The sequence below is a fragment of the Patiria miniata genome, unplaced genomic scaffold (assembly GCF_015706575.1).
Source record: "Patiria miniata isolate m_02_andy unplaced genomic scaffold, ASM1570657v1 HiC_scaffold_18, whole genome shotgun sequence".
Lineage (NCBI taxonomy): Eukaryota > Metazoa > Echinodermata > Asteroidea > Valvatida > Asterinidae > Patiria > Patiria miniata.
In genome coordinates this window covers 10,006,711-10,029,698 of record NW_024037056.1, presented here as the reverse complement: position 1 = coordinate 10,029,698, position 22,988 = coordinate 10,006,711, and the positions used below count along the sequence as shown (strand labels likewise).

General features: G+C 39.7%; 2 protein-coding genes across 4 annotated transcripts in view; one reads left to right on the top strand and one right to left on the bottom strand.

The window, feature by feature from the left end:
* LOC119724546 (glutamate-rich protein 3-like) overlaps positions 1–5,025 on the bottom strand; it is a 30,137-nt gene extending 25,112 nt beyond the window's left edge. The window contains exon 1 of the mRNA XM_038195645.1: positions 4,599–5,025. Coding sequence (XP_038051573.1) covers positions 4,599–4,618 — 20 coding nt within the window. The 5' untranslated portion in view covers positions 4,619–5,025. The remainder of the gene's footprint in view (positions 1–4,598) is intronic.
* Positions 1,361–22,714, top strand: LOC119724547 (solute carrier family 22 member 18-like). 3 transcript variants are annotated; one of them, XM_038195649.1, is made up of 9 exons: positions 1,361–1,380; positions 7,157–7,544; positions 9,720–9,963; positions 10,957–11,089; positions 12,074–12,186; positions 14,628–14,839; positions 18,852–18,953; positions 19,746–19,866; positions 22,065–22,714. In XM_038195649.1, the coding sequence occupies exons 2-9, from the start codon at positions 7,188–7,190 to the stop codon at positions 22,220–22,222; spliced, it is 1,440 nt and encodes a 479-aa protein (XP_038051577.1). In that variant the 5' UTR covers positions 1,361–1,380; positions 7,157–7,187; the 3' UTR covers positions 22,223–22,714. The 3 variants fall into 3 exon arrangements, with proteins under 3 accessions (XP_038051577.1, XP_038051576.1, XP_038051575.1); XM_038195648.1 differs by lacking the exon at positions 1,361–1,380 and adding an exon at positions 5,424–5,576; XM_038195647.1 differs by lacking the exon at positions 1,361–1,380 and adding an exon at positions 5,424–5,582.
* The last annotated feature ends 274 nt before the right edge of the window (positions 22,715–22,988 follow it).

The following is a 22,988-nucleotide window of genomic DNA, read 5'->3' as shown; positions in this document are numbered from 1 at the left end:
TTTATGGCAAAATATCTTACATTTCTTTGTTTTAGAACGAACAAAAATTGTACCTTAGGCCCTTAAATGCCCCTTCAATTGAAATGTCTGAAATTCAAAATACATGTCTAAAAAATTCCACCTATTTCAGTATATTAATTTGTACATGTACCTAGCTATATGTACGGTACACGTACACTGTACCAGTTTTGTTATGATCAAAACAGATCAATGTTCATTTTTTTTATCAAAATCATGCATGTATGTAAATAGCCTACTATGTAATATGTAGGCAGATCACATCTGTTCCTAATCTATAGTTCTCCATTTAGAACATTCTAGATCTGTTCCTAATCTATAGTTCTCCATTTAGAACATTGCCCCATCTGTACAAGTATACCTGTATCTGACATTGTAATTATAGCGATACAAGGCTTAAATTGAAGGGTTAGAAATCTGCTGGTATAAATGCCATTAATACTTAATTGGTTTTACTGACTGTATTAAAACCCTCACAATTGTATACATGTATAGGTCTACTAGTAGTATCACAGGGGTTGCATTTCATTACTGTAAACTCATGTACATTTGTACACGTATACGTGCTTTCCAATAATTTAACTCACACTGGCTTATTCTCACAAATGTTGCGGACACACAGACTCACAGAATGAGGTAAGAATTACTATTGATACATTTCAGTATAAAACTGGGCAAAAAAAGTAAATGTACAGTTTACATGGATATAAAACCAGCTTACATTGCAATTTCTTTTTGACATTAAAATATAGTTTTTCTATCTTGCATTTTTACAATGAATTAATGAATACATGCATACGAGTAGCTTGTTAGGTTGTGAATAATTATTAATACACGGATACAATCATCGATATATTTCTCCATTATTAATATTTTTCAAAAAATTTCCACCCTTTTTTAATTAATTATAACCCAATTGAAGTAGTTGCGAAAAAAAAAAAAATTGCGGATAACCATGATAACATGGAAAATACAGAACTTGTAATCTGCATGTATGCTGAGGTGTTGGTACCGTACTGTATGTAAATTTATGTAATATCGATTGTAAATATTCTATTTATTGTCAAGTACTATGGATTGGCAAGATATGATAATGATACAAAAATCATTACAGATGGTTTGCTCTTGCTGCACAGTACTACCATGACCACAGCTAGTGAATATAGGCAAATACATATATTTTGAACTCATCCTCTTTGACATGTTTGAGACTATTTTGATGTCATATTTGGATTCAACAAGATTGAAAGTGGTGTGTGCTACAGCTGTACTACATGGTTACAGCAACATAATACTATTACTAGGTCTACAGCATGATACTAGGGGGAAACAATCAAGATGCACTACCAGAACAAACTGAAGGTAAGAACAGCTTGTATGAAATAAGTGAAATGTACATGTACATGTATGTGCCTGATGTTGCAAACATGGAAAAGAAAAACAAGAGCAATTCTGCAGCATGTACACAACGTAAACAGTTAAAAATTAACACATTGATGAACAAGCTGAATGCTACAATGTACATGTACCCTTTTTTTCAAGCACACGTGTACCTAATCCTTCATGTACATGTACATTGTAATTTGTAAACATACATATTCCAGCATTGTGAATGGAAGTGAATTGTCCATGTCAGAGCCAATTATAACCATGATGGAATTTAATCACGTTTTATGATTTAGAGAAATGATCTGGAACACTTAGTCTGTAATCTCCTTGACCATGTTGACCATTTCTAGATGATAAGATTTGAAAAGCAATTTTTCAGGTTTATCCACTGAGCTCTTAAAAATCCCTGTCAAGAACATAATAGGCCCTACATGTACCTAAATGGTCGACATGGTCACAGGAATTGCCCATATAGATGTACAATGTACAAATGTATACTATGTATGTAAACAGTTCAAAATAATGTGATAAACATAATGAATTAATGCGTGCCTTTTTTTTCAAGCACATGAATTCCTCATTAATCCTACTTACTGTACATGTTTACAAACTATTTATCATGTTTATTGAGAATTTATGTGCACCATTTAGGCCCCCAAAAAATATGCTTCCGATTTACATGGCATTTGAAAATAGGTACACATGTAGGTAGCTAGGGGAATTTCTTTTTGGCAATTAATTTTTTGCACCATCATATGGAGGTGTCTGCATAGTCAATCGAGGGTAAAAGGCACAGAAATTAAGATTCCCATATCTGGCCATCACTAATATTTCCCTTCAGTGACCTATCAGCCATCAGAAGGTGATAATATGTCCTAAAAAGTTGAATTTAGCAGGGAAATATTGAAGTAGGCCTATTTACTGAGTAAACACTTAGAAATTGTCAGACCAGTCTCACATAGTTTTGTGCACAGGGTGACAAGTGATGGCCAGATACATGCATGGGAAAATCTTTCCAAAGGGAGTAGCCTAACTGATGATTTTCGGGTTTGTTTTCCCTCATTTTCCCCCCAAAAAAATTAGGGTAGGGGCTGTCAAAATAGGGTACATGTGTAGGTAGAGTAACCAGAAGCAGAACAATTTGTTGTTTTTTGGCCATAAAACTACATGGACATGTTGTAAATAAACAAATTACCAATGAGTGGCTAAAACACGTTCTTTTCCAAATATGTGCATGCAGGTCGTAGAGATAACCATACTCTTTACTTTATCACCTCTAAAACCTGTAGGCCTATTTAGTGTAAAAATAAATCTGGTATTAGGCCCCATAAAATTAATATACTTGTAAAAAATATTCATGGCATTTGAAATACTGGGCCAACATTGCATCCAGCACAGATATTACCGGTTACCATGGTTACATGAACACGAAGAAAGACAAACAACACAAGAAAAAAGCACAAAAGGTAACAGTCAATCATCATAAAAGAAATTAAAAAAGTTAAATACATGCTACTGTAGGCCATAATTTATTAACATTGTTTTAGTGTGTCACATTTAATCAGTTAGAGAGCCCCTCGACAGAAACCATGTTTCTTTTAGGTGATCCAGCGAATAGAATATTCTTTTGTATTTCTGAGTATTTAATGTTATTGTTTGTAATTGTTGTAACAAAAATAAAATAAATTTAAATGTAAATGTAGTTGATGGTTGATGACCACAAAACCTTTCACTGAACATTAGAATTAGTATTATTAGAAGAATCTGAACTAAAACATCTTTAAAAAAATGTTACGCCTGAAATAAAAAATAAAAAAATTTGATGCAGCCTCAAAAAAGTAAGTGGGCGGGGACGATGTCAACTGGAATTTTTTTTAATTGACCTAATTCTATTCAAATACCATTCTTTTATTGTGCCAATTATTTATTGATCATAAAACAATATATGTATACTTGAAATACATGAATTTCAGACATGTACATGTATAAGTTTAGGTGTTTGAATGAGTTAACGTCTTACACTTTGTAAAATGTAAGTGGAATCAGTTGATTTTAATGATTGTAGCCCTCAATCAATTTATTTTGCCAAAAATATGACTTTTACAAAAAAAAGTTATTTTAATCAGTGATTTAAAAAAAAAAATCATTTGATTTGAATCGCGATTTGAATCAGTGATTTAAATCAATGTGATTGAAATCGGCCAACCTGGCCTGATTCCATTCTCGTGAATGTGAAGTCACAACGACAATGTTGGTAGCGTGGCGCAGTAAGATTTGTCACGGAAAAAATGTCTTGAGTCCCCAAAAAACGGTCACTGCGCATGTTCAGTGCTGTGCCAGCTCATTATTACATGATAAATATTATAATCGTTTAATTAAAGGTAGTGGATATTTTGCCGGAGGTAACGCCGGCAAACTAACGTTTACTAAAGGTTTGCCGGCAGCAATCCACATCAACAGAGGGCGCTGTACTCTTTAAGATAGGGCTGAATTATAACATGTATTAAATTCCCATCAAAGTTGTGTAGCACAGTCGGTGCAGTGGTTAAGCAATGGCTCTAGTGAGTTGAATGTCCCGAGTTCGAATCCTGATCCCCGCCACAATTTTAAGGGTTTTTTTTTCCCATCCCCAAATAAATAAGAATATTCTTCTTTTATTATTTTAAAATGTCTCAAAACATTTTATTGCAGAGTATTACTTTTTCTTTTTCAGATTTGTGGCTCTGGATGATTTTTTTTAAAGGGAAATAAAGTCTGAAATTATAAAATGTCTGATTCCCATCTTGTAAATACAAAAATACAACGATAATATTGACATGGAGCCAGACTAAAATTTGTCACCGGAAAATGTTTAAGTACAAAAAAACAGTAACTGCGCATTTAAATTTCAGTGCATATCCGGCAAACTAACGTTTACTGAAGGTTTGCCGTCTCCGGCAAAATATATCCACTGCCTTAATTAAACATAAAAGAAAGCTGTGCGGTGTGCCGGCTAAATATCCACTGCCAAAAACAATTAGGGTTAAAAACTTCACACATAAAAATGCAATGCATCACAAACATGAACAATGTACATGTACTGACATTTGCATTACAATGTATACAATGTATACACATAAAAATGCAATGCATCACAAACATGCCAACAATTGATCGTCCAAAATCATTCCAATTTCCCTCTTAAAACTTACCCAGAATCGACGTGTGACATTTTGAATCTTGGTCTTCAAGATGTGTGCTTCTTTAGATGAAAACTCTGGTTTTATAAATGGTATGGAATCACTCTTTCCTCATATTTTTTCAGCGACCCATTCGGTTCGCTTTCCTTTTCGCCATCGATGAAGAATTAGAATAGCAAAGCAGGTGTTTTGCTTATGCCGTTGTCAAGGTGGTCACGTGACATGTGTTTCCCCTTTTTTGCAAGACGAAAGAAGCCGCTGTTATTCAGTCGTGCAATTGTTTCATCGAAAGCGAATTTGTTAGAAATATAATTTCAACCTTCACATTGCTTAAATTGTTGAAAATTATCAGAGATTTGTGAGTAAAAAATATTTCTTTGCCGTTTTAGATTGGATGGTTTTAAGTAAACAAAACCAATCAATTATAAATAGTCTGACCCCAGGATGCATCACACGTGAATAAAACCTGCATGGACTTCTGGTTACCAGTTAATTGCCTGCCTAATGAATTATTTATATATTGGCCACACCAGTATATTATGTAGTTTATTGTTTGTCTAGGTTTTAAAAAAAAAGGTTACATTTTGGATGAATAGCAAGGTAATTTTATGTTATTCTCGGCAAATTTATCTTTAATTTCTGTTTTACAACAAAACGTGATACATTTATAGACACAGATATTTGTTTATATGCTTGCTTTGAAACGACCTCTCGAAATTGACACCCCTATTTTAAGAAATAGTTTCCCGATAAATCCGATACACGCACGCACGAATAATACATGTACATCCTTATCCGGTCCGCGTACACGCGTACACGTCACTTGAAGTACATGTACTTTGTACTCGTACGTAAGTACGCGTTGCAAAAAGTTCCAGCTAGCTACATAGTCTGATCTGAAGTCAGTCATGCGTATCGAGTCAACAGCTAGCTCAGCTTCGTTGTTGAACCAAACATTTTCACTTTCAGCCTATAATTATCTGCGGCTAGGTATTGGTAAGACTAGCCCCATAAATGTGGCCTATTTACTGGACTGCCTCCGTAAACATAGGCCACACATCCACATGTACAAAAACGTGTCGACTTTGCCAAATTTTGATTTTCACATTTAGGCTTACTTTGTAGGTTTTTTTTGCTTTAGAAGCATTCTTACCCTCTATTATAGGCTAATCAGAAAGTGCTGCCTTTTTCAGATGTCTAATTTTTGTGAAATTTCATGTTGAAATTTTGATACGCAAACGTGTCCAAATGTATCTGGAAATTTCACGAAACATGGACATCTGAAAAAGGCAGCACTTTCCGATTAGCCTATATAGAGGGTGAGAATGCTTCTAAAGCAAAAAAAACCTACAAAGTAAGCCTAAATGTGAAAATCAAAATTTGGCAAAGTCGACACGTTTTTGTACATGTGGATGTGTGGCCTATGTTTACGGAGGCAGTCCAGTAAATAGGCCACATTTATGGGGCTAGGGTAAGACTAACTGCTAGTAAATGCTAATTTTAATACAACTAATGCGAAGGCACTGTGTATTGTATGACGTGACTGTGCAAAAATTGATTTGAGCTACATTGAACTGTCATGATTGTATGTCTTTTTATATTAATATTTATTTATTATGAGGATGTTACTGTTAGACCATGGAGGTAGAACTAACCATGGTTAGACCTAATAAAATACTAGTAAAATAGTATGTTGACAGTTTGATTTTGAATTTCATTTTTATCATGTTCAAGCTGACAACATGCATACACATGGGGACTATATCAAAAAGGAATCAAGGACATTGAATTGAAGATTTCATTTGGACACACATGACACACTGCAAAATTAAATTGTCATGTTTATATCCATGTTTAAAGGTATAGTCCATCATTTGTAATTTGTGCATTTTGTTCGTTTGAAGCAACAAAAGTGCTCAAAATCTAATGAAGGGTACTGAACAACTAACCTGATGAAGTTTCAGCTAAGCTTCAGCTGTACATTCCGAGAAAAACAGCATTCTAGGATCTCAATTTCAAATCAAAAGTTACTGAATCATGTTTTCAATTGTTTTGAATTGCAGCTATACGCGACGTCGCGCACTGATCCGACGAATTATAACAACCGCGCGTGCGTGTGCGTCGTTCCAATACTTGTGCGCGCTGCGCTGAATAACAAAACAAACTACTAATTTAAATTTTCGTACGGTGCTTCTTAAGAATCACCGTTGGAAATGCCTTCTTTCGTTGATTACTTCAAAATGACAGCTTCCCAGAAAGAATAATTTCACAGGGAGTTTAGTTCCCTTACTATCTTTCGACCAAGTTTGTTTTTCAACAATAATTACGCCAGTTACTTTTCGGATGGCTGCAAATGATGGACTCTAGCTTTAAACACACAGTCACCAAATGGTGAGAATTGCCTGTGTGGGATCACTTCTCTCAAACTTGTTCAATTTGTTAAGAAGAGCCCATTATTGGTTACATTTCTGTTTGTTAGGACATGTGACAGATTATAACAATAATAACATTGATTTTGAAGGCAGCATGGCAAAAAATGTCGGTTCTTTTCTCATGATCCCAAATTACAGGATACACAGATTCAATGCTTGAAGTTGAGACATGAAGCTCCGCTCCAACCGACAAACGGCGACAGAACCAGCCGGCCAATCCCGGCTGAGAACTAGCTCTTCCAGACAAGAGCCCACCGAAGACATGGAGGACACGACCAATCACCGAAGAGACACAAACGGGAATCATCAGAATCAAGAGGATAAAGATTGGAAACAGGACAAGGAGTCAGGCTCGTCTCCAGAAGTTACTGTGATGGCACCGCCCAGTGAATTGTTGAACGGTGACGATGAGACTAAACGAGATCATAATTTGTCTTCACCATCCTGGGGGGTTGCTAAGAGAGTACTGCACTTCAACATCTTCCTCTATGCTGCGTGTTTCTGGCTGCAGACGGGTGTCCTGCCTGTAAGAATTGCTCTCAATAGTTTGTAACCCTCCTGCCCCTCTAACTAACCCATTTTTAAGAAATTCTGTCTTGAAAACCTGAATGATCAACATACAGTACATACATGTACAGAGGGGTTCCGCTCGTATGTAAGTCCAACGCCTCATAGGTCTGACGCCTATTCTGAAATTTCGGACTTATGAGGCTTTGGACTTATGAGACATACAATTTATTTATTCCGCCTCATAAGTCCGACGCCGCATAAGTCTGATGCCTCACAGCTCCGACGCCTCATAATTCTGAAACAGCGTTTGTCCATTGTCGGACTTATGAGGCGTCGGCACTGATCTCTATATAAAGACTGGATAGCTAATAAAGAGCCGCACAATGAACGAATTTGACGCCATATTGGTGAGACCGGCTGGTGATCTACAAAAGACAAGTTGCCGTTTTTATAGACAGCACGATTTCTTTTGTAACGTCGCGGTTCACTTGACTTATATTTTGACCACCACCACTGACCAAGGTTAACTACAATTTTTCTAACGTAGTGGTTACTAAAATGCCGCAAATACCACTTTTTCGGCGTTTTGAAATAATAATCACTACGGAAATGTGTCCCTTTTAGAACATCATAATATGTGTACGTGACCAAAATGCGCGTCAACTGTTGATACAACGCGCGCGTATTTACGCGTAGAACGTTCGTGCTATATGCGGCCATCTTCGTGAGACCGGGGGCGAATTGGTCAATATGCAAAGTCTACTGTGTGAATGTTGTTTGCATATCCGCTATCCAGTCTTTATATAGAGATCAGTGGGCGTCGGACTTATGAGGCCTCAGACCTATGATCTATGAGGCGGAATGTATGCCTCTTAAGTCCGACGCCTCATGAGCCCGAAATTTCGGACTATTTCATGGAAGCTGCTATAACATTATTCTCACTTTAAAAACAAAAATCATGAGGAGCCTCTGACTAGCTCCCCTGACCAAGAGCCACAAATGACAGCAGTGACAAGAACTGAGTAATGTTGTGTGTCAGGTCGGGTTAACCAGGCCATACCAATCCAAAACATAATAAACTGAATCCGCACGGCAAGTCCAAAACCGAACTGAACTCCCCAAATCCAACCCGACCCAACCCAAAAATATCAAGCAAAAACCGAACCGACCCCAAAAACCCAGATTATCTGGCTTGGGCAACTTACTGTGTACACTTTTTGTGCCTGAACTTACATGTATCTGCGTCGCGTGAAAATCGTCGTCTCTCGGTAAAGAATCATACTGTACGGTACGGTGAAGATCCATAACGTTACATGTACTTGTAGGCCTACCTCCTGGTGGGCCTACACTTTATAGACTGTGCGTCCTAGACCGTAAACCACATGCACATTTGTGCGGTGGGTTGACATTGGTTGTACAGGACACAGTAACTCTGTAATATATCGCTCCGCGAGAATTTCCAAACTGTTTCAATTTTTGGGGTTCATTTCGCTTTATTTCAGGTTGTTCACAAGATGGCTTAACCGACCCGACCTGACTCGAAAATCGCAAAGGCAAACTCAAAACCTACCCGACCCGACTAAAAAGATGGCAAAGTGGACCCGACCCGACCCAAAGTTGGTTTTGGTTTGGGATTCGGGACGGTTTGCACAACATTAGTTAGGAGGTCTGCCAGCATTCCCACACTAAAGAGCTTGGCAGTTCAATAATGGAAGAGCCCTGTTCTTCTGCATGCTCTAAAAGGCTAAATTATCCTATCCAGAACCTTATTGTTAAAAGCAAAAGCTGTTTACCCATTAGCATCTTGTACTACCATTGTATTATATTGTATTTATTTCCTGATGAATCCATAAAACTATAGAACGCTTGAGTGGTTTTGGGCGGTACAGGGAGTAATAGGCAGGGCAGTTTTGGGCGATATAGGAACTAAACTTTAGGAATGCGTTTTCCACACTATAGACCATTACCATGTTGCGGCCATCTTGATTTTTTTCCCATTCAAATCAATGTAACCAAAGCGAGGCTGGAAGGAAAAATAGTCTGGTTCCCTATTGCACCCAAAAGTATTATCATTCAGTACTGTTAGTGGATACAGGGAACATGACTGAAATGGTGGCGGCATGATAAAGGTCTATACTTATTGTTTAGGTTCAGTAACCAAACTAAAATGTTTTTGTGTTTCCTCGCACAGTACCTGACAAAGAAACTAGGCATGGACATGGCGGTCTACGGTTACCTCCAGACATTCTACAACTTCATTCAGCTGGTCGGCACGCCCATATATGGGCGTTTTGGGGACCTCTACGGTGGGCGTGCCGCGCTGACGTTGGCTTACGCTATGGCGGCGTCCATGTACGGTCTTCTGGGCGTGGCGACAACTGGAGCATTTGTGTTCTTGTCCCGAGTGCCTGCGTTGTTTCTCAGCGCTAATCATGGTATTTCTCGCTCAATGAATTTGATAATTTAGGGCCTAGTTGTAACCAGCACAAATCTTGCAGAATCTGATGTCAGGATTTGCAGGATTTTGTTGGATTTAAGATGTGTGGAAGAAGATGGGTTTGTAGATAGAACATGTCTACAGTTGAGTGCCAGTTTGAAGTGCTGAGCAGAACATGGACGACAGCATGGATCACTGTGATCCAGTGGTTACGGTGCTCGACTCGTATCATGGTACCTGGGTTCGAACCGCATAGCATGGGGCTTGCGTTCTTGGGCAAGACACTTTACCACAATTGCCTCTCTCCATCCAGGAGTATAAATGGGTATCTGTGCTAGGCAGAGACCAGAGTGCGATGATATCGAGCTGCTGCAGAAACTGGTCTCACGGCCTGATAAACAAGGGGAAATAATTGTGAAACGCTTTGAGACCTTGAGTATAAAGCGCTATATAAAAACACCGCATTATTATTATTATTAGAATATCAAAATCAGTATCTGATAGATTTGGGTTTTTGGACGCAGATCATCGCCACTTCTCGAGCTGAGAAAAAAAAGTTATTGTCATCATTTATGTGTCATTTTTGCCTTTGAGCTAAGCATGGGCTTCGCCAGGATTTTTTCCGAGGGGGGGGGGCAAAGCAAAATTTTCCCCAAAATTTCTTAAATTTTGCAATATCCTCAATTTATAATTTTTCCGTGCTTGAGCAGGAGAGCATTTGCCTACCCCCCATCAAATTTAACAGCAATATGGCTTCGCACCTCTTTGTCCTTTTTCTCTCCTCTTTTTTTTTCTATTTTGAGGGGGGGGGGGGAGGGAGGGGGGGGGGGCAAGAGCCCCCCTTGCCGCCCCCCTCCCCCCTCCCCCCCCCCCCCCCCCCCCTCTGGACGCCCATGGAACTAAGACTTTCAGAAACAGCTTTAAAGCACAAGGCTGATATAAGAGGACAAGGGATTAACAGAACTTGTGATCATTTTTTTTGGGTTTTAAGGTACCCAAATGGTGATAACTGATCTGACGGATGACACGCAGAGAGCCGAGGCTTTGGGGAGATTGGGACTGTCCTATGGTCTGGGCATGATCGTCGGTCCTCTGATTGGCGGTATGGTCACCAAATATTACAGGTGAGAAAGGCTTATCATTATGTCACGGGGGAGGCTGAAATCAGACTCTCCTAGCGGCTCAGTTTAATTGTTGTCCACGGATCAGTGGAGTGTGGTCTGGTTCCCTGACCTGACAGTGCACTGACGCCCGGATGTCTATGTCGTAGTTCAGGTAGCTGCCACCGTGCTAAAAATAAACATGATGGCTTTTTTTCAAAGCTCGGATTCATTTTCAGTTTGCTTTAACATTAAAAGCTTTTAATGTTCTGATGAAATTTAAAAAAAAAACTTGCTTCTTACATGTAAATCATACAGTTGGATATTTCTTTAAGAAATTTTGACTAATGTTGAGCTGCAATCTGCAAAGTTAGGGACCCAAATAGCATGTGAAGTCGAAGGGGAGACGACACTGTGTTTTGGAATACCCCTAGCTTAACCGTCGTCAGATTCCAATAGAACAGATGCAGCAAAGCTCGCCCCTCGTACGATCTGAGTGCATGCTTGATGCACAAAGTCATTGAATTTTCAGTTTTTTAAATACAAGCAATGAACATCAATTATCAGCTCATTTTATAAATTTGTTATGAGCATGGCAGGTAAATAGAACTTATTTTATACCCAGAAATATACCCGGGCGCTATCCGAGTGTCGACGAAATTCATTCAGCAAACTTTGGACATTTACAGAAACAGGAAGAATTCCTCCCGTTTTGGTCACATGCCGTGGCGGGTGCCTGACCTAAGATTCATCAGACAAAGGCAGAACCATTTGGTCTGGGAACCAGACTAAGTGGAGGGAAAGCACCCCTTAGTTGGTCATGGGACTCCGTTCCTATTCACTGATTGGTTGTGAAGTTGAAGCCCCTTAGGCCACTGCAGGTTGATCATTTGCATTGGTATTTGTTTTATCGTTGATCCAGTTATAGGCAACCGGATCAATAACATTTTCAACACGTTAGGGAGTTCAATCAATGTGTTTCATATCTGTTTCTCGTTGTTGTTGTAGCGAGCAGCATGCAGCCCTCGTATCATGCATGGGCTCTCTTCTCTCTGTGTTGCTGGTGCAGCTCTTCATTCCTGTACAGACCAAAAAAGTGGCCACCACTAAAATACAAGAAGGTCAGTAGACTTGATGACAAGTCGTTAGATAGTCGTATTTTGTCCGTGAACTTCAGTCGAACTCCAATCGGTGCGGCTGGTATAAGACTAGTACGTAATTGGCCGGGTTGTGACAAATCTAACGACTTGACGATTGCGTTCTTGCACCATTATTCATGTATGCAAGCAGCCCAATACATATGCAGTGCATTTTTGCGGTGATATCCAATCGCGCACCGCTATGCAAATGAGGAGTCATTCATTCCGTTACATGGGGATTTCTTTTCGGTACGTCAGGGACATGTTTGCAGATCGGGCGACGTTTTAACGACCAATTCACTTAGCTTGGTCAATTGTGTATAGAAATAAAATGTATCATTGTGATATACTTGATATATTTGAGTCATGCATGCCCTATAAGGAATTTTTTAATGTTACACAACACAAAGTACAAACCCTCGAAGTAGTGACAACGATCTTCCGTGGCGGCCTAGAATACGTTCTGGAATCTGAACCAATCAGAGTGCTCGCATAGAATTCGCTAGCGATTCAAAATACTCCCAAAATTGAAAACGTATTCGCAAAGTCAGTAATTGAACATCAGTGGTCAGCATCATTTTGGTCTGGGAACCAGTCTACGCGCATTGACTGTCTTAACCCTGCTGCTATTTGACCAGTCACAGACAGTCAAAAAAATCAATCCTCTTCCCCTGTCATGCCTTTTACACAGGCTAGTCACCAACAGTCAGATCATATTTCCAGCAATCACTGTGACTAGTCAAATTCAGACAAAAGCTTATCAATCACCTGCAGTCAAAGCATAGCTGTATCAAGTTACATAAACAGTCACAGCCAGTCAATCCTGCTTTATAAGGGCTGGGACTGTTAACTTGACTGATTTTTACTGAAAGGATAACTTTGCACAGAATGTATACTAGTGCAGTGATATTTTGTGTGCCTGGAGCCAGTAACCGGCACCGTACGCAAAACAATTACAGAAGGTCAGTAAAACAAGACAGGTCAAGGCTCTGCTGGCCCCCGAGTGCACAGTCAGTTAATTCAGAATGGCGTTTCACTGAAAGTCTTTTCATTCATCTGGTTTACACAGTGGCATATTTAGCTCATTCATCAGTATGTTGGGGGAATCCTTTACAAGCGCACTGCCCGGCTCACATGTGACAGTCAGTCAGTCAGTCAGTCAGTTAGTGAGATTATCCACTAGGCTGGCGCTCTCAGACCGGCCAAAAAAATCCGGGAATTTTACACCAGACAGTTTTAATCCAAGTCTTGATTGCATGTTTTTGAAAAAAAAAAATCACATTCAATCAAGATGGTTTTAGTTTGAATTAAAAACTTTTATTCTTCATCGTCATAATTCGGCATAGACTTGAGTCCGCCACTGCCTCGTCCTCGGCGTATCCCTTGGGTCGCCGCCATCACCTGTTCTCTTTCAATCACCGCTATTCTCGGCTCTTCCACACTTCTGCCACTCCACTTCGTCACATTGTCTACCCAGCACACAGTTTAGGGTGACCTCAGCCACATCTAGGCAGACGGTCTATAACTGCGCAGAGCAGACCTCCCTGTCTCATCACATTTTATTCAGTTACATTTGAAACTATGAAGAATTTCTTGAAGGGGTAGCAAACAAGCCACCCATGGGTGGCATGGGTGGCTTGTGCGTAAAGCCCTCGCCCCTCACCAAGGTGACCAGGGTTAGAATCCTGGCCGCGGATCCTGGCCCGGCCGTGAATCACATGTGATGAGTAGAGTTGTGCGTTGGTTTTTGCTGTGCCACGAAGGTTTTTCTCCGGGCCCTCTGGTTTTCCTCCCTCCGGAAAAATCAAACACTTTCGAACTCAGGCTGTGCTCCGTGGTCATACATGGGTCAATGTATGGGCCTTTACGTGCCAGCGGCCCGACCAAGATGTAGCCGCGTCCTTTGCAATTCAGCATCCCAGCTGCCAGTAAGGATGATTAGCTTTCCAAATTATTCAAATTATTATTAAACAACCTTTCGGTTTTTTTTTTTCACTTTCAAGAATTCCATTAGCCCTCCTACGCACACATACATTCTGTGCAAAGTTGTCCTTTCAGTAAAAATCAGTCAAGTGAACAGTCCCAGCCCACATAAAGCAGGATTGACTGGCTGCGACTGAAATGTAACTTGATACAGCTATGCTTTGACTGTAGGTGATTGATAAGCTTTTGTCTGAATTTGACCAGTCACATGCTAGAAATATGGTCTGACTGTTGGTGACTAGCCTGTGTAAAAGGCATGGCAGGGGAAGAGGATTGATTTTTTTGACTGTCTGTGACTGTTCAAACAGCAGGAGGGTTAAGACAGTTGAGCTTAAAAATAACAAGACTCAATTTTGAAACTGAAATGTATGAGGAAAGTAATTGGTCTTTTTTAAGGAAAAGGCTGCGTTATCAGTTATATTTGATATTTTTCTTTGCAGAGAAGTCAAAAAGCGGCGTCTTCAGTCTGGAGAAGTACATCACTCTGGTGACGCAGACGCCGGGGGCGCTGTTCTTCCTCCTCGTTACCATGGTGTCCGGGTTGCCCAATGCGATATTCCAGAGTATGCTTCCAATGATCCTAATGGAGAAGTTTGATCTGAGTGCCGTGTACAATGGATATGTGCTGTCTAGTCTTGCCATCGTTAGCATGGTGAGAATGTCACTATTCCAACCCATAAATTCTTGTACCGCGGCCCCTTGTGTTACTGTGTAGATACCGCCTAAAATTACCCCAGCACTGTGTGGTTTTATTAATTCATCAGTGAATTAGTACAATGTAATACAATGTTACACAAGCATGACAAGTGCCGTTGGGGGATCCCTTTAGCAATTGTATTAAATTGTACTACAGTGGAACGTCGCTGTACCGACACTGTTATTATACCAAATATTCGGCTGTACCGAACATCGTGCTTGGCTTCTGATTTTTGTAAATATCACCAGCAGAGTGACAAGTTGCTATTATTTCCCCAAGGGATAGAAAGGGAAAGCCACATTGCTGTAGGAAATAAGCTCCAAAATGTGTAATTACATAATTCAATAGTCGACACATGTTCAAAGTCATCTTTCAGTAACTACCAGGGCGTGCAGGGTGAAGTTCTGAAGGGCACTATTTATTGAAAAGTGAGTTAATTTGACCGGAGCACCGGCAGCTTAACCCTTTCCTTCCCATGGGCGACTTTTGTCGACAAGAAGTACCCCCCTGCTGGTTCCCATGGGCGACTTTAGTCGACCAGGAAACCACACACAAAACATCCTCAGCACAGATATATTCACTACTTTTCAGAAAGGCAGCATGTTGATATGTTTGGCCGCCCATACATCAACTATATACCAGCTAAAAGAGTGTTTCGGATCTTTCTAATGGTGTGGTTTATTCATAGTGTTACCATTACAAAAACATGAGAAAAGTGCTTCAGAAAGTATCCACGCACAATTTGAGGTATGGAGTGCCATTAGGTCATGTGGTGAAATGGCTTGCAGTTTGATAATTGGGACCAGATGAACAAAAAGGCATAACTTTCTTATATTTGCACGTATGGACTTCATTTTTACATCACATAAAAGAGTAAGGTTCAAGGAACAAACTTTACACACAACACCTATGATTTCAATCACTCCTTGGCAGTGAAAATCTGGGTTGAAAAAAGTGAGTTTTCGACTCGTGCTCATTTTTTCACGCTCTAGTGATTTCCGCATGACTGAGCAAACAATTTGGTCCTGGGGAGAGCCAAGTCAATAAACAATGTGGGCATGAAAGGGTTAAAATCGCTATACCGAACGATCGCTATTACGAACAATTTCTGTGGATCTCGCGATGTTCATTATAGCGGTGTTCCACTGTACGTTTAAAAAACGCATGTCCTACTTTTAATCCTAAATAACTCTGGAATTAAACCAAAATTTCAGATCATGTAAACAAGGCACGAGTGGAGCGAGTTTCCTCAGGGTGATAGTTAAACGCCATATGAAAAAAAATGCTCACTTTCAGAATCCTCCAATGTTGATACATCACTGGAGACGGTGGCGGAAGGCACATGCTGCGGCAGAAAGCTTCTGTAAGAATGCAGGATCACCCCTGATGTCATTGCACACCTCCGCGATCGTTTGGCGCAACACACGGTCGAGGAGGTGTGCAATGACATCAGGGGTGATCCTGCATTTCTTCAGAAGCTTTTTTGGCCGCAGCACATACACGCCCTCCGCCACCGTCTCTAGCAAAGTATTGACATTCTGAAAGTGAGTATTTTTTTTCGTATGGGGTTTAAATCTCACCCTCTTGCACAAAGCTGATGAAACTCCCTCCATAGAATTTGTCCTGCCTTGTTTACATGATCTGTAATTTTGGTTTAATGGAATCATTGGTAAAAAAAAAGAGTAATTCAAGCTATAGTCCATCATTTGCCATCCGAAAAGTAACTGGCGTAATTATTGTTGAAAAACAAACTTGGTTGAAAGATAGTAAGGGAACTAAACTCCCTGTGAAATTATTCTTTCTGGGAAGCTTTCATTTTGAAGTTATCAACGAAAGAAGGCACTTCCAACGGTGATTCTTAAGAAGCACCGTAGGAAATTTAAATCAGTAGTTCGTTTTGTTATTCAGCGCAGCGCGCACAAGTATTGGAACGATGCACACGCGCGCGCGGTTGTTATAATTCGTCGGATCAGTGCGCGACGTCGCGTATAGCTGCAATTCAAAACAATTCAAAACATGATTCAGTAACTTTGGATTTGAAATTGAGATCTTAGAATGCTGTTTTTCTCGGAATGTACAGCTGAAGCTTAGCTGAAACTTCATCAGGTTAGTTGCTCAGTATCCTTCATTAGATTTTGAACTCTTTTGTTGCTTCAAACGAACAAAATGCACAAATTACAAATGATGGACTGTAGCTTTAACTCCATGAATCAATAAAAATCATAGAGTGCTGGGGCAGCTTGGAGCAGTATGAGGAGTAACAGACAGGATGGCTTGGGGCCGACCAAGGGCTAAATGATAGTTCACAGAGATGCGTTAAATTTGCTCTTAACACTGCTTTCTACATGTCAGTTAAAACAGGGACACTCAAAACCGCAGTCGCTGAACGACAAAACCCAGCGTTACAAATTGACATCAACAAACTCCATCAAAAACTGCTGATGCTAGCAACATTATGTTTTTTTTTTTTAACCCTAACCGCCCTGAAGCCTCCAAAATCCTTTTTGCAAATTGGAGGAATTTGCAGGATTGAGGTTACATGGCAAAAGTGCGTTGCTGATTTCGGAGTACGCACTGTGTCAAGGTCTTGGGCCGGACCTTGTGTTGTTTATACTCAGCCTAGCATAAATTCAGTCCTTGATTATACTTGACATCCTCCGCACTGCTCCAAGATGTCACTGCCTCTGCCTCAGCCTATTGACAGACATAGCCGGAGGATTTTGCAGGATTCAGGCAGTGGTCATCCCTCCATGGACCATATTCAAAAAATAACGGAGGAATTTGCAGGATTGAGGCTATATGCTATTTGTCCATGAGGCCAATTGGAGGATTTTGCAGGAGTGAGGCTATATCCTAGCAAAAAGGCCTAGGGAGTTAGGGTTAACTATTGAATTCAACTCCGGCAAATCTTGCAGCAAATGTTTTGTGACATCAAATGCACTTCCACTTGCTGCCAGATATTTCTGAATATAAAATTGCGACGGCTGTTTTTCATAAGTTGGAAACAGTTTATTGGAATTGAAGTGGCTTGAGTAAGCTGAATGACAGAGTTGTGGGGCATCGTTAGTAAGCTGCAGGTCGTGTGTAGAAATTATGTCTTCTTCAGCTGCATTCATCTTTCCTACAAAAAAAAAAAAAAAACTGTTTAAAATTGAATGTGTTGCTTGGTAAATTTTTTCCTTACGATATTACTGAATGTCATTCTTCATTTCAGTGTATCACAGATTAAAATAAATGCGAGATTTGAAGGTTTGCATGGTAGAAAGATACTAAGACAAGATAAGTTTGCGGTAGCACCATGTGAATACATCTCTTTTCTGAGTATGTGTGGTTCTGAGTCCCTCCGGCACTTTGTACTGGAATAGTTTAGATGATTCTCTTAAATTGTTACCTTCACTATATGTCTTTGTCAAAAATTTAAAAACTCTTTTTCTCGAATCATATTCATAAATTGAAATTCCATTATTTTGTGTATTAATATTTAGGCCTTGTCTCACGCTGGTCCTGTCTGTCTCACGTATTGTTTTGTTTGTCCTTTGGTCGTATGTTTGTCCATAGGTAAGGGCACAAAAGCGTTCTGCTTAACCTTATACCTAAATGTTGTCATTTAATTTCACACTTTATAATTAATTACTGTGTACATATCTATCAAATATTATACTAGTGACTTTTTTCTAATGTATACATAATTGTTATGAATGACATCATTGAAATAAATGTTAATACTACTTTTCAGAACCACACATACTCAGAAAAGAGATTTATTCACATGGTGCTACCGCAAACTTATCTTATCTTAAAATAAATGCATTGTAATTACCTAATGTCATAATTGATTCAGAAATGTATTTTGCAATTTCATGACATAAATGTAGCTTTGACATGTTATATACTTTGTATATCACTTAATATTACAATTAAATAGATTTCTGTATTTTTTCTTGCTTTTTTTGGTGGCATATTCCAGTTGATACAGGGCTTGTGCATAGGACCACTCACCAAGCGATTCAGCGACATGGCCTTACTGAGAGCGTCAGCTGTTCTCCTGATTGTGTCATTTACAGTAATGGTAAGACATTTTTTCCAACTAAAATTGTAACCGTGAATCACAATTCAAATTACGTGTCAAAAGTAATGTTGTGCAAACTCGACCCGAAAGCGAAACCGACCCCACCTGAAATCGACTTCAGGTCGGTCGGTTTGTCCATCATTTCAGTTGGGTCGGGTATGTTTCGATTTTGCGTTTGCGATTTTTGGGTTGGGTCAGTTAAGCCATTTTGGAAAAAAAAAGCGAAATAAACCGTAGTAAACCGAAAGAACAAATAAACGAAACGGTTCAGATATTCACACGGGTGCAATATTTATTGCAGAGTCGCTGTGCCCGGTATGGCTTGTTGTCTATCACACACAGTCTATAACATGTAGACCCACGTGTCATGCCTGTAGGTCTCGTTAATTAGTACCGTACAGTATGATTCAGTTGCTGAGAGACGACGATTTTCATGCTGCGCAGGTCAGTTCAGGCACAAAAAGTGGACACAGTTTTCCCATCCAGATATTCAGTTTTTTTTTTCGGGTCAGTTTGGTTTATGGTCAGTTCGGGTTGGTTTTGTTTGAATTTTTGTCGGGTCAGGTTGGTTTTAGGGAGTTCAGGTTGGTTTTGGTTCAGATTCGGTTTATATCTGTAAGGATTCGGGTCGGTTTGGCTTGGTCAAAGGAAGTACATGTACATGTATAAAGAGTTCTCAGGTTCTTGGAAATTTTGACTGCACAAGAAAATTACAGTTTAGAATCCCTTAATGCTGAGCTCACCAATTCAGCATGATTGTGGAAATATTCTTTGGAATGATTGCATTTGTAGGCTTTTGCTCAGAACATTGTTCACCTGGCTATCATTATGCTGCCGTTGACTTGTGGTAACAGCGTGATCAGGATCATTCTCAACACGGTGATGACCAAGATTGTTTCAACCACTGACACGGGTAAGCGAATATCTCAAATAATCATTTTTTGGTATGATGGAATTTGTACATTAACCCTAACCCACCTCACTCCTCCAAAATCCTCCTGGCGGTTTTGGAGGATTCTAGAGGATTGAGGATGAATGGTGATTGAATCAAATGAGGATTCTGGAGGATTGAGGATGAATGGTGATTGAAGCACATGACGATTTTGGAGGATTGAGGATGAATGGTGATTGAAGCACAAGAGGATTTTGGAGGATTGAGGATGAATGCATTTTGAGGCAGGACTGTCTGATGATTTTGAAGGATTTGGCGTTGGTTATCCTTCATTTAAACACGAGTGCAAAGTTTTGGGATGAGGAGGATTTTGGAGGATTGAGGATGAATGCAGTTTGAGGTAGGACTGTCTGACAATTTTGAAAAATTTAGGCGGAGTTGCAAAATTTTGGAAAATTTTGGAGGATTTTGGAGGATTGAGGATGGTTGTAAGCAACAAGGGCCTAGGGGGTTAAGATATGAATTTAATATTACCCTTAACTCCCTGGCGTCTTTTACTAGGAACTGGACCAATTCCATCAAAATATATCAATCACTGTGCGTCTAATACAAAACTGTACATGTACATGACATAATGGAATCCACCACTGAGAGTTGACATTCATGGACTTACTACACATGGCTTTTATCACAATTGACCTATCGCCGTTTGCGAGTTAGCCACGCCCCTTAGACAACCCTAATGAGTTTTTGTACACTAAGTTGTGTTTGTCTCAGATTTTGCGTGTCGCGCGTCCATCTGTATATTATGTAATTAGACAATATTTCACAAGCTGCGGTGACAAGATTCTAATGCGATTATACTGCGATAGGTCAATAGCAGTACAGGAAGCTAGGCAAAATTAGTCGGATACCCCTAGCCCTGCTTCAGGCCATTAGGCCCAAGTCCATCATACTCCATTAACCCTAACCCCCAGCCTAATTTACTAGGAACCATACCCATTCTGGCAAATTCCAACACCCACATGGAAAATTGTACACACACACTGTTGGACTTAGTTTCTGGAGGTATGCCAACCCCAGTGTAAAAGGCCATCAGTTTTGGGGTACTAGCACCTATCCCAACAGATTTAAACAAAACCTGCTGTTGAACTTTGATGGGTTGAGTTCGGTTAGGGTTAATATTTAGTCACGCCAGGCCTTCTGGACCAAGTCCCCCAAAATATACCAAAATGGAAGGGTAGATTTTGATGGAATTGGGGTGGCTAGGGTTAAGTTTTGCCCTTCACCAATCAACTGGCCAGCTGACCTGAACACACTCTGCGGTCGAGTGGTGAGACGTCTGCACAAGTAAGCAGGGGGTCGTGGGTTCAAGTCCCATCCAAGTTAGTTGTGAATTTTTTGCTAGCTTTGAGTATAAAACAGTGATGATGAAATTATGTCAGTGAAGGGCAAAAATAACAGGGTACACAAGTGACACAACACAGGACGTACACTGACATACTTGGTATGCAATGCATATTCATGACGCTTTGATATGTAAAAATTGTAAATGCTTATCGCTTTGTGCAATACAGGATAAAAGGAACTGGACATGTGACCATTCTGGACCAACGAAATTACAGTATCTAAGACATTTTTAGAAACTGGACATGTGACTAAGATGGACCAATGAAGTGACAGTATCCAACACATTCTTAGAATAGAATGCTCCATGGATCACCGAGGGAGGCTAGTTTTACTTCACCACGAGATAAAGCATTCAATATTTGTTTTATAACACTTCACCCACAGATTCTGCTTGGCTATAATATTTAAATCATTTAAATTTGAACACAGTTGAAATAAACTTCAATTTCAATACAAACTTGGTGGAAAATGTATTTCTCTCTTCCAAACTACCCCTTCGCGAAATGTTTGAACCCAACTCTGCGGGGCGCTCTCTTTGGAACAAAACGCGCTGCATGCAACGCGCAACGCACACACCAGCATGCATTTGCACACAAATACCGCACCGTGGAAATAGTACTTTGGTTGCTAATGGTATAGTACTTTGGTTGCTACAGGTATGTGACTCGCTCTCGGCCAATCAAGACAAAGAATCTGTGGGTGAGGTGTTATAACATGTAAGGACGTGACTTTTAGACCAATGAAATAACATTATCCAAGACAACCTGTAACTATTCGTGATATCTTTGTCAAATTGTTCCCTTCTTCAGGAACCATGCTGGGTCTTGGCAGTGCTGGTAGTTCGTTGGTCAGCATCTTCGCTCCGACGATCGGTGGCATCCTGATAACGCAGTGTGGGTTCTTCTCATTTGGAGTTGTCGGGCTGGTGGCCAATGCCATATTGCTTGTAATTCTGTGCCGTAATTAACTCTGTGACTTTTTTTGGCCAAATTTGATCTTTATTGTGTTGAAAATCACACGTGTAGGACAATCAATTCATTCCAACATTTTACAGGACTTTTTCGTCGCTGGTACTTTTTGCGTTTCATGTGAAAGGGCATTATGACATGAATGAGTACACATAACTCAAAACCTTCCCAAAATTAACAAAAAACTGACTGAAAAAAACTTCAATTTTTTCCCCTTAAATATTTGCACTTCCGTTTTCTGCTTTCCAGATTTTCCATCAGAATACTAATAAAGCTTCCATTATTGAGATATGTCATCCAAAAATAATTTCATCAAAAATAAGTTTATATTATAATACTTTTTGCGCCTCGTGTGAAAGGGCATTATGAGATGAATGAGTACACATATTACTCAAAACCTCAAAATTTACAGAAAACTGACTAAAAAACTTCTGTTTTTTCCCCCTCAAATATTTGCACTTCTGATTTAGGCTTTCCAGATTTTCCATCAGAATACAGTCGACTCTCGTTAGTACAAACTCTGTTAATACAAAATTCTGGTTATAACAAACATAAAGCCTTGGTCCCCACTGTGCATTTATGTGCACAATGAATGGGACTGATGTTCCTCTTTATACAAAATTCTGATATAACAAACAATTTGGCTAGGTCCGAACGAGTTTGTATTAATGAGACTCGACTGTACACATTTTTATAGAGCTTCCATTATTGAGATATGTCGTCCAAAATTAATTTTATCAAAAAAACTTTCAAATAATCTGATCT